The sequence below is a fragment of the Patagioenas fasciata genome, chromosome 3 (genome assembly GCF_037038585.1).
Source record: "Patagioenas fasciata isolate bPatFas1 chromosome 3, bPatFas1.hap1, whole genome shotgun sequence".
NCBI lineage: Eukaryota > Metazoa > Chordata > Aves > Columbiformes > Columbidae > Patagioenas > Patagioenas fasciata.
In genome coordinates, this window is record NC_092522.1 from 97,722,554 (window position 1) to 97,735,654 (window position 13,101).

Genomic DNA, 13,101 nt, shown 5'->3' on the forward strand with positions numbered 1-13,101 from the left:
TGCTGAACAAAAATGATCTCTCTGTGGTAATCTCTTAGTTTGTTTCCTCAATTACTCTGTTGAGTTATTTAAGTGGTTTCTCCTGTAGGGTAAATGTGCAGATACACTGTTCCATGCATTCATTGAAATTGGTAAAATGCCATTTAAAGTATTCTTCTTGACATGGTTGCAAACAGGGAAATAAACAGTTTAAAATGTTTTGTTCGTTTGTGCCAAATTACACTCAAGGTTTTTTATTCCTGTTTAGATCAACATTTCCATGATGTACAGTTGTTTTCATTTTAATAAGGTTTTAAAATTATAATCTACCATGCATGCTAATGCACTTGAAAAATCTTTCTTTTGGCTCCCAAATCTAAAACATTTGCTTAAAATAATAGTATGTCATAGCCCAAGAAAAATGGCATCTACACACTTTTCTACCAAGCAAAATTGCAAATAAAAGCAGTTGCTTCCCAACACAAATTACTTTATTGACAAGCTAAAAATACAAACTTTCTTATCACACTTATATCAGATAAGGTTAAATCCATTACTTCAGTAATAAAATGTTAAGTCCATACGTACCAGAAGATATAGGCAGTGGGGATGTTATCACATCATTGGGACTCCCATGCCATTGCATGTCTCATCAACCTGCTTCAGGAAAAATGTCAGAGTGCTTCTGCAGACATGGCTGCCACCATCCTGATAATGAATGACTTTGGGGACAAGTCTGCTCTCTTTGCAGATCTCAGTTTGAAGTCCATTATACAGATAAATCACCTCCATGAGGAAAAAAGAAAAAAAAATAATAATAAACCACCAACTTATATTTAGGTGGAATTTCTTATATTTCAGTTTGTGTCCATTGCCACACGTCCTTTCATCGGCCATCAGCACGAAGAGTCTGGCTCCATCTTCTACCCTCCCCTCCCTGTCAGGTCTTTATGCAACTTGACAAGATCCCCCTGAACCTTCTCTTCTCCAGGCTGAACAGTCGCAGCTCTCTTGGCGCCGATCATGGTCACTGACCCCAGCACAGGGGTTAAACCAGCAACAAGCCCTGGTGAGGCTGAGCACCTTCACTGCCAGGTCAGCGCACAGCTGGGGCCTCCCAGATGTTTTCTTAACTTTTTAATTCACAGTCCCCCTAACCCCACACACTAATAATATTGGTCTCTTTTTTAAGAGAGAAGAAAAGCACAGGGGAGTGGGAAGCAGGGCTGGGTAGGGTATGTGTGCTTTTGGTTTAATAACTTAACATTAAGTACAGTCTCTAAGCGCTATATTCCTGCCATTCAGTTGATCATACAGCTTGAGCAGTAAAGACTGTAATATGAAATAAACAAGACTTCAAATTGCACTAACATCTATATTTAGGCAAGCATTTCAAAGTTCTGTGCACTCAGCTACGAAACACAAGGTTACAAGCCTCTAAAATTCAGCTGTTTGAACTCATCTTAAGATTAAAAACAATGTGTTGTTGCTTATAGCAAGTTAGATCATCTTCATGTGCATAGTTGACCTGAAAGGCAGTGACAGGCTGAGGAATTGAAAAGAAAAAAAAAAAAAACAAACAGAAAATTGTGGCCTTGGTGTGTAGTACCAGTGAATCAAGTTTTGCCTGATTTGTTTTTGTTACACTTTGTCAAAACTTCTAACACCTCAGTTACTAAATTACTTTAAACACTTCCTGGCTCTTTATTCAAATAAATGTTGTAGTTAAACTGGGTTGAGCTGGCATCATTACTTATTCACAGCAGCATCTCAAATGGCTTGTGAGAGCAGCTGCAGACGTTCGCCCCACTAACCAGCCCAGGCAAACTCCTCTGCTTCTGCAGCAAGGCAGCGAGCTGCAGGGGGCCTAGAAGCAGTGCTGGCACATAAGCAGTCAGGCACCATCTAGAAGCAAAACATCCAGAACAACACTGCAAAGGCTGACACACTGCGAGAGACAGGCGAATGAACCAGGGAGAAATCAACCTGCCAAGAAGCTTTCTTCTCTTTCTTCTCTGTGGATTAGAATGTCATCCAAAAAATGAAGCGAGGCTGCATTGCTTGCGCTCATAAAATTTCATTTGAAGCACGCTCCTGTGATTCTGTTTCAGAGAAAAAACTGTAGCTTCCCGTCTGAAAGGGGTCTGAAACTTCCACAGCTGGAAATCAGTGCTTCCAGTGGATACAAGAATGCATAACCTGCCAGTCAGGCACATTTCCCTCTTGTTCAGTATTTTACACCTGACAGTAACTGTGACCAGATTCAGAAGAATAAATGTTGTAATAATAATCTGTAGGATTATCTTTCATTAGAGAAACTAGTGAGAGCTTAGATTATGCTCTGATTTGTCCCCAAGTTTTATTTAGTTTTGTTGTTGATTTTTTTTCAGGAGGAACAGAAAAATCAAACCCAAATCCCAGTAATAACTCCCAATACATTTCTCCTGTGAATGTCTGATTTCTTTACATAAGGATACTATTAGTTCAGAGTTTCTCAAATATATTTAGTTTCTGTTAGGGGAGAAAATGAAGATTTTATTTTTTTTTTAATCAGTGGTTGCAATCTCAGCAGCAGGTGACTAAGCATTTTTAATTCGCTGTGCTAGCTGCGTAGACAATAACATGTTAGTGCACTTAATGCTGCCCATATGAAGATCATGCTAGTTATTTCCCTTAGGAGAAAAGGATGGTTATAAACCCAGTAATTTCTTTGTTGTAATTCTATTCATGTAAATGGAAATGTTGTTATTCTACCAATGCACATGGAAATAAACAGAAAAATCACTATTTCTTAAAAAGCCTCTCCAGAATCTTTTGGGGATTTGTTTTGAGCTTTCTTGTCTGCCATCTTCGTGGATGCTTTTCTCTCCTACCAAGTGGATGCCTTTTAACTGCCTTGAACACATGTATCCTCATTTCTAGCCACCACAGTGCATGTGTTTTTGCTGTCTTATATTTCGGACACAGTCTGTGTCCCTACTTCAGTTTCCCCCTCTAATGGTTCCCTTATCATTATTGCTCTGCACGTCTCCTCTTTGTTGTCTCATAAGCTCTGTGTCCCTTTTGCACTTCCCCGGGGCTCCACTCCTTTATTAATCACTGTAGCTTTCTCTGGGTCCCTTAGATATGTACTTTGTACTAAATTATTTCTGTCCTTCCTCTGTCCAGCTTCTTTTCATTCCTGCCTGCTTCCCAGTGTGTATCATTGTCTTTGTTCAGGTTTTACAGGTGTTGTATGGATGATTGAGAAAACTGATTTTTCATGTTCTCATTTAATGAGAGTTACAAATGCTATACTTAACTGGAATGAGTCATATTTTTGTATTTCACAATATTATGAAGCTTATTAGTACTCTATAAAACATGTATTCCAAAAAGAAAATTACTGAAATAAGTCTTCAGGTTGTTGTCACTAAATGTGTGATGTAATTAGTTCAGAAGCTAGATCTAAGAAGACAAATGCCTAGAATGGAGAACACAAAGTCACACTGAAGGGGTCCCATCACACCACTTTCATCACTCTTGTTTTTTATAAAGCAGGTTTAAACCTCCATTTTTACTAAAATCAAAAATAATTTGGCTGTTGATGTTTAATACATTGCCCGAAGTGCTGACTTTCGCATTCTGCGATGCCTATAAACAATTGCACGAAATATATAATTCCTATGTTCTGTTTTGGCCAAAATTTCAGTGACATTTCAGTTCAATCCAGTCTCCCATTCTCCATTATGGTATTCTATTTGTACAACATTAAATCGTAACAGAAATATTCAGAAAGTATAAATTACTAATTAAGTAAAAATGTTAAGGTATTTTATTGGATTAATGTTGCCAAATTTCAGAATTAAAAGTTGCCTTCTGGAAAAAAGTAGAACCTCTTGAGCTTAATGAAATCAGAGAATGTCTAGCTCTTCTGTAAAATTTAATGAGAACTATTTTTCTTAGCTGTGCAAGCTTATTAAAGAGCCATTAATCTTCTTGTTACTTTTGATTCCTTTTGTTTTGCCTTCATTGTAACAATCTGTGTCATACATATAAGAGTTGTTCTGTTTAGTAAATCAGTAGCCTTAAATTTGTACAGTTTTGGCGAGTCACAAGTTTGTCTCTCTGAATAAAACAAAAAGCAGTAATAAACAGTTGATAATTAGGGCAAACAGGTGGTATTGCTAACTAATTTCTAGCAACTGAGATAGGAAATAACTTAAAAATAGGAAAATTTAACGTGTCAGTCTAGTAGCTAATGTGAGAGCTCGAAAATTAAGAAGCGAAAGATAATGTCATTCTAAACAAGAAAATTTGTGGTAACAAATGAAAACAAAACCATCTGTCTTTTTCTCCCCCTTCTCCCCCCATATAGTTATTTCTTTGAATTAAAATGTACTGTATTTCTGTACTACAGCATTTCCTTCTGCATACTCGTGCTTAGTCTACTTCAATGAATGTCACGTCTTCTAGAACAGTCTTGTGAGATTGGGTAACTTCAAGCAATAAAATATTTAATAATTCAGGCCTTTATTTTTTTATCACTGCTTTGTTGACATCCACTGAAAAGGAATTCTGAGAGCACATACAAACTGTGCTACATGCATGGAAGTAATTTCTTGCTTCCTCACAGGGAAAAACACCTTCCTTACCTTCTAATAGATTTCAGGATGGGAATTTGATTTGAGAATTACTAATGTATTCAGATTTTCTTAAATATAATCTGAATTTCTAAACAAAAAAACCCTACTGTTTTCAAATGAACCTGAAGAGAGTGGCAAAAATATGTCTCATGATCTTTTGTTCTGATGTGTTGTTTCTATCCTTTCAGGATTCCCAAACCCACACATCTGTCGACAGCATTCCCTATGGTTTCTACTGATGTGACTGGGTTGCCAGAGCCTGTTGTGCCCACTCAGATTTCCCCTGAACTGCCATCCGTGTGCCAGGAAGGAATGTGCCATAATGGAGGGACTTGTCATCCTCTCTCTCTGCCTACTGGTGCCACCTCATTTCAGTGCGACTGCCCACTGCACTTTACTGGTCGGTTCTGCGAAAAAGGTAGTCATGGTTCATTCTTTATTAGTTGTGTCTTATGCTTCTTTGGAGCAGGAAAAGGGGAGGAGGTAGTGATCACCATCTTTCTCAGCTTTCCTTTTCACTTAGTGTTGGTAACTCAGGAGTAGATGCATTGAGGTATTTAGAATAACTGGAGGGTAAGATGGGTTATATCAGTCAGGCACAGTTGGAAGAGTTGCAGGTTTGAGTTAATGAAAATTAAAAAATGTTATTTGTGCAAATTGTTGTGCACAGTGTTAATGCATGCTATGCAACCTAGTATTTCTGGGACAGAAAAAAAGTTAATATATGTAAATAAGGAGAAGATTTCTGTGGACAGGTTTCATTAGAAGGAGATATGTTGTTGAATTAGTCAGGCCCAAAGGAATCTCAAGGCCACTTCGAGAAGCTGAGAACAGAATCTGCTGTGAGAAAGAGGGGCGTTTCTTTATTAACAGGGCCTCAGCATGGCGTGAGTCGTCGGACCTATCATCGGTGGGGCTCCAGCGTGTGGACTGCCCATGATACTCATTTAGCGAATCCATGCTTGGAGCGTGGATTCGTGATTAGAGAATAGTTGCGTATATAAGGAGACATGTTTCTGTAATAAATGGCTTTGCGTGATTCACATTGAATCGAAATGCTGAGTCTTTTATCGCTCCAACAGATTTCCTCAAAAGATTATGTGCTTTCCATTTCTACAGATCGTTTTTTCTCCACTGTGCCTGGTCCTTTGTTGAAAAGGATTTTTTTCACTCTGTAACTCATTTATACTTCTATTGTATTACTCTTTCTTATAATGCACAAATTAGTCAAAAGAACATAATTTAATTAGAATTTGAATAAAAGTTAATTCTTCAAACAATTTTGGTTTCTTTGTAAAAAGAATCAAGGCTATAAGACAAACTGATCAATAACTACCAGGGTTTCTGTTTTGTAATTATAATTGTTTTGCATTACTGCTTTTCAGAAAGTTCTTTTTTATGACAGATTTTCTAGCTGGCTTCCAACACTGTTTTGACTTTTAAGGTACATTGGGTTATAAATGGCAGTGGATAATTCTCATAGTAATTAAAGGGCATTACTGGTACACAGGAAAAGAACAAAAATATCTTCTAAATTATGGTTATATAACTGTAACATCCTCTAAATGAACTTCCCATGGTATGAAATACAGGCACCTGGAGTTACAAATGCCCTTGTCAGGCTGTCAGTATATCTGAGCTAACATCACCTTATATTACTGTCTGAAAGTAGGTCATTACACTCACTATATGTGAAAGCAATCAATGATTGTTAGCTCAAAAAAAAATTGTTGTGTTGCTTAGATATCAGAGAATGTTATATCTTTCAGCCTTTCCCAACTTTATAATAAATTAAATCATATATTTTCACATTATCAGTGTTAAAATTGAATTCTGTGAGTATCTTCTATGCATTTGGTATCTATGCATGCTATTTGCACTTGTTTTCAGTACATGGCAGCTGTGTAAATGGCACCAGAATCCATAAAATAGTGGAATGAAAAAAGCATGTTTCCTTCAAATATAACTGATTTAGTTACCATTCAGTGTGTTTCAATGAAGTATTTTCAATATTTCAAGGCAGTGTTTTATTTATTTACATACATTTCATATGTAAGAATTCCCTCTTGCAGTCCAAAGAATGCATTTGGCAACCTTTGTATCAGCATCATCTGCAGTATTTTGGATGGGAGCATATTTTGGCTTTTCCTGAGGGTTAGGCCAGGAGTAAGCAAGGTTAAATTTGAGGATTTTGACAGGCATCTTGTGGTAAGAGGCCATATAATTTTATATGCACAGCCACTCTGTTGGATGACACCTTGTCTGGAGTCCACTGGTGCCTTCTACCGGTGTCTGATTGCTGCCTTCTTCTGACCTAGTCTACCTTCCAGTTGACCTGTCAGTCCAGCAGTCCTCTACAGTTTAGTGCTTTTAGTGAAAAATGACATAATCTATGTTTGAATCATGTTACGTGGACTGATTACTTACCTCTCTGTGTCACGGACTTTTGTAGAAGTACCTTCCGGTCCATTGACTGAAAAAGCTATTTTTGAGTTGCTCATTCAAAAATAAATCATCCGGAGGCATTTTCTCCTTTGAAGTTTAACCAGTATAGGCCTGCTGAGTTCATAAAATGGGATAAGTTGACTGTCTTCCAACTACATTTTGAAGGGAAATTCACATGTTTATTTCACTGTGTAAATGAAGAAGTCCCCTTCTCTTTCTTTCTGTGACTTTGTTTCAAAAATCATGTGTGAAAATATGACTGAATTATGACTACCTGAAGAGCAAATTAAAAGTAGAAGACCATTATAAGAAGTTGCAATTGTAACCAAATATCTGATGATTAGGACTACCTTTGACAGACGGATAAAAATTCCATTCAATAAATCAGAACACAAGATTAAAAAAAAAAAAAGAAAAAAAAAACCAACACCTGAAACAAGTAGCTCCTTTTGAGAATATAATTTCAGTTGTATAATTATATCATCCTTTTAATGATTAAATGTCTAGTTTCCATGAGATATCTTCCTTTTTTTTTTTCTAAAATTGGAAGAGATACCATTTGCTTCACTGATGTTTGCAGGCATGCTTGGTGATGAGATTTTAATAGTGATTCATTTTTCTGCATGGGATGTCTTTTAATAGTTCTGGCACTGGGAGAAGAACATTTCTTTTTCCCTGTTGTGTGAAGAAGATGAGTTAAAGGGTTCTTCTTTTCACAGAGCTCTGCTTTTGCCCTCTGCAACCCCACCATCAACCGAGAGAACAGCCTCCTTGGTGCTCAGCACTCCCAGGTCAGCCAGGGCTGCCGTGTGTGACAGGCTCCTCAGCAGCTCACTGGGGCAGCTACAACAGGGCATGTGCTGTCGCACTGCATATTTATATAGATTGAGATCAGATTTTATGTATCCTCCATTTAGTGGCTGAAAAGTAACCAAAGCATAATGTGATTTTATTTAATCCTGTAGTTTCAATGAAATTGATAATTTAGTGTAATGAGACCAGAAATTGCCCAGCTGAACTTTCATTATAAGCCTTTGATATTCAGGGACCAGTTCTTCAGGAAGTCTCCTAAGTACAGGAGATAAGGGCATCTGTAATCATTTTATTATTATTTACCATAGACCTTGCAAAGGAGAAAGTAAATTATCATGTATGCAATTCAGAAACTTTGCTCCATTCAAGGAAATTGTCTCTTAACCCCTTAAAGATAGCTGTGATCTTTTTTAATGATACTGTAATGTATATCTGTAACGTAAACTTGTAATGATGTTAGACAAGGTCTTATATACAACCCCTGCGTAGGTATCTTGGCTTCATTAGAATGCATGCATTTGCTTATTTCATATCTAGGTTAACATTACCACTGAGTTACTTTGTGTATATTTCTGACAACATATAAGACCATCTTCTATAGTAAAAGTAAGTGAATGTCATTATCTAAGTCATGTTGTTCAATTTGATAGCATCTTCTTATATGCAATGTTGCATTTTCCTATTAGATTGCTTCTTAACTAATAAACTCCAGCAGCTTGTTCTGCCCTTACAGGAAATATCTTCAAGTCATAAGTGTCATCATGGATATATTAGGGCCCAGCTAGTTTATTTAAATACATGATGGATTTGCTCTAAACATTCATATACCTCTGAAAGCTGAAATGTCCTTAAATGACAATTTTGAAAAGTGGAAATCTATCTTCATTTTTCTGAGGAAACAGAAAATCATAGATATGAATGACTGTATTTGCTGAAGTCAAACTGAATATATCAGCACTGGATATATGCCAATGTATACAAAGTGAGGATTTAGTCTAAAGCATATGTATGCAACCAGCTGAAGCCTCAGTTCCCTTTCACAGTGCTTTCAGTGTTTCCTATTTAAAAATTTTAACTACAAATTACCAAAGTGATCCAGAAAGGATAAATTGCTAAAAGCTTTATTTTTAAAACTCTAACTTTAAATGCAGTGTAGAAAATTTGCTGCTGGCATAAATTTATTCTTTATTATGGAACTGTGTTTGCTAGGTTAAACAATAGAAAGGAAGGATTGTGTAGATAAGGAATACAGTGAAGGGTAGGTAGTGTACTCTGAGCTGCTTTTTTTTCTTGTTCATCCTAGATAAATAAGCTTTTTCACTTTAATATGAAATGTATCATTCTCTCCTCCCTGAAACAATTCTCTGTTAGCTAAGCTGTTTTATCTGCTTCATTGCAAAATCCCTACACGAGTGGAAAAAATGTAATGCTTCTGCTTTAGCATGAAGGCAGATGGTTGTCTATTACTGTAAAGTTCATAGCGATAGGTTTGGAATATCGCTGTCTTGTGTGTGAAAAGAAAGTATGTCCTTGACTGTTAATTATAAGATTAACATTTTTAAAGTCTTCAAAATTTTTAGTATTCTGTGAAAGTTTTATAAATTGTTCAATAAAAAGAATATTTAAATGTCATGTGTTAAAAACAGGAAATCTGTTTAATTTTATATGTTGCCTGTGTATGTTCTGTACATTACTTAAAGGTCAACTCCTTTGACAAATCTGCAAAACCAGGAGTAAAATAGAAGGCTGTTACAGGCATTTATCTTGCAACAGCCCACACGGAGACTTTGCTACATTTGTTTCCCAAGATATGCTTGTTGAATTCGCGGTTTGTTGAGTGATACTTGATAATATCATCCCCAATATTTGAAGTTTCTTTTGCTGGCATCTTTTTGTAGACATTGTTCCTAACTTAACATTTCTAAGTTGTGTCACTGACTAGTATCATTCATCTCTTGTCAATTTTTTTGGTCTTTATTTCTATTTGGTTTTGAAAATAAATGTAACTTCTATACCTCAACTTCTGTGATTTTAGCCATATTTAGAAGCATTCAATCTCATGTGTCCAGTGAGTCATATATCTCTTTATCTCCTTAATAATGTTTATACTGTGTATGTATGATTTAAAACAAGTCTGTGACAATTTCCATCAAAAAAAAGGATGAGGAAGTGGGAATCATGGGAATCATAGGTGAGGGTGAGGAAAGGCAACCATGCATTCATCTCCACAATCAAGTCTCAGCTTGAGGTATCCAGAAAGGAAAACAGGAAACCGTTACCCCATATCCTCTGTTTTTCCAGAGTTCAAGCATTTTCACTTATTTCGTCTTCCCTGAAAAAGATTCAAAACCCAGTAGGATTCTGCCAGCAGGAGAAAAAAAAGAAAGAAAAAAAAAAAAATTAGATATATGTATAAACTTCAGTAATTCATTTGATGTCATAAATCACAGCCAGTGTCTAAACTCATGAGATACCTATTGATTTCCCACAAAATAAACATTAACGCTCTAGCTTTTGGGCTAAATTTGAAAACAGTAGCAAGCTTTCCCTTCAGATTTAGAGTGTTTTTTTTAAAGGATGACATTAAAAATTAAGAACACAGTAGGCTAGTTAAGAACAAATGAGGATTTAGCCAGAAATCAAATAACTTCGTATATTGGCTTTGATGCGCTAGTTGCTATTATTACAATTTTAAAGTGTGTGTAGGAAATAGCTAACCATTCCCATACAGTTTGGATGGTATAATAAAATTCAACAGAAAACCTATTTTGGTGAACAATGGAACAATGCAAAAAGGAATTATCTAAATTAACTTTAATGTTCTCTGCACTTTTATGCATGGATATAATCTTGCACTTTGATATGAAACAGGCAAACCTTATGAAGTGTAACCTGTTAACACTTCACAATAGCCTCCATCTGTGAGTAATCACATTAGCTGCACAGTCACTTAGCATATAGTTCCAACTTTCTTTCTTCCTAGTTCACAAAATTATGGAGAAGTTTTTGAAGATGTCTAAAATATCTCCAATCTGATGGCATCTTGTTTTATCAGTTACTACATATCAGATTTTTGCTTGCCATGGGTTAATTTACTGAAATGCTTTTAAAATTGAAGGAAAACAGGATTTTGAGGGAAGAACAGCTGGGTTCACAAGAAAGTGGTGAAGAGATTTGCAACTAATCTTTCTTCTGCCCTTCTGAACAGTGTTCTAGTACCACCTCAAAAGTAAGTGTCAGTATAACTGAGCTTTAATACAACATTATATTACACTTTCTTCTAATTTAGAAACTATGTCCCAGATCCCATGGGGTGGGTAAGCTTTACAGGTATTTAACTGTAAGAGTGTAAGCAATTTGTGTGATTCGTGTCCTTAATGTTAAGGATGCAGGTATTTAGCTACAGCAGATCCTGAATTAGAATCCATCTATTCTGTTCCTAGTTTGGTCATTTACATAGCTTATCAGTTAAAAACAACCTACTTCTCAAACCCTTCAAGGGGGACTTCATGAAATTGCAAAGGAATATGGCAGTTTTCTGTGGTTATTAAGAACAGATTAAAAGCATGATTAAATGACAATGTAAGATACAGCTTAGTTATATCTAGAGGGAAGATAACGAGAAAGAGCTTGTTGAGTTAGAGAAAGAACTCTTCAAAGAGCAGACTGACTCCAACAACTGGTGTTCCAGTCTCTGCAAAGCTATATACTATTGCACTGACACTTCCTCCCAAACCATGATCTTCATAATAGATACAGGATCTATTGCTTTATGGTATACTATAGAGCTAAACTAGAGAGTTGATGTACATTTCAGAATCACAGAATCACAGAATGTTAGGGATTGGAAGGGACCTCAAGAGATCATCCAGTCCAATCCCCCTGCCGGAGCAGGAACACCCAGATGAGGTTACACAGAAAAGCATCCAGGCGGGTGTTGAATGTCTCCAGAGTAGGAGACTCCACAACGTCCCTGGGCAGCCTGTTCCAGTGCTCTGTCACCCTCACTGAGAAGAAGTTTTTCCTCAAATTTAAGTGGAACCTCTTGTGTTCCAGTTTGTACCCATTACCCCTTGTCCTACTGCTCGTTGTCACTGAGAAGAGCCTGGCTCCATCCTCGTGACACTCACCCTTTATATATTTATAAACATTAATAAGGTCACCCCTCAGTCTCCTCTTCTCCAAGCTAAAGAGACCCAGCTCCCTCAGCCTTTCCTCATAAGGGAGATGCTCCACTCCCTTAATCATCTTTGTTGCCCTACGCTGGACTCTCTCCAGCAGTTCCCTGTCCTTCTTGAACTGAGGGGCCCAGAACTGGACATAATATTCCAGATGTGGTCTCACCAGGGCAGAGTAGAGGGGAAGGAGAACCTCTCTCGACCTACTAACCACCCGCCTTCTAATACACCCCAGGATGCCATGGGCCTTCTTGGCCACAAGGGCACAGTGCTGGCTCATGGTCATCCTGCTGTCCACCAGGACCCCCAGGTCCCTTTCCCCTACACTGCTCTATAACAGGTTGTTCCCCAACTTATACTGGAACCTGAGGTAGTTCCTGAAGTCTGCTCTGAAAGACCATTATGGAGACTGTTGGTCACTAATTGTGATTCTGTAATTGTTTTGAAAAATTACTGTGAAAACAGTTAATAGTGATATAAATATTTTAAATAGTTGTCAGTTTGCTAGTACATTCTCTATTTTATATTCACATCTATTCATAACCAGTCATGAGCCATTTAAAATAATTAATTATTGTTTTAAAGTATCATTTAAAGGTTTGTATTTTTCATTTGGACGTTATTAAAAATGAGATAGCTGTAGCATTTTGTTATAAAGGCTTGCATGGATAAGCACTTTTCACGAAGCTGTTCTTTTATTTCTGGAAAAAAAAAAACAATTGATAAAAGCAGTAGAAACCTCTTTGTCTCCTCATGTAGCTCAGACCTGTGAAATTTGGTATTTCTAGTATTAGGCTTCTGAATCACTACTTCTTTAATGTGGAGAAAAGCTTTCTTGTCATAGTAATCTTTAGGAGAAATGAAACAATTTGATAACAAACACTATTTTGGACAAGAACAGATAACAGAAAATGAAATAATAGCAAGTTTAGAATTTTTGGGAACAAGCTTTCTTCCCTTGATTTTTTGCTTGAAAATGTTGACATAAAAATTGATTGTTTCTAAAGCTTGTAACATATTCAGCTGTAGATCTCCCAACTCCTTCGAGTCATTTTTCATTC

The 13,101-nt window shown here is 36.7% G+C and overlaps 1 protein-coding gene across 1 annotated transcript in view; it reads left to right on the plus strand.

The window, feature by feature from the left end:
• The window catches only part of EYS (eyes shut homolog), an 870,143-nt gene that overhangs the window by 659,924 nt on the left and 197,118 nt on the right, over positions 1-13,101 (plus strand). The window contains exon 39 of the mRNA XM_065834576.2: positions 4,793-5,022. Coding sequence (XP_065690648.2) covers positions 4,793-5,022 — 230 coding nt within the window. The remainder of the gene's footprint in view (positions 1-4,792; positions 5,023-13,101) is intronic.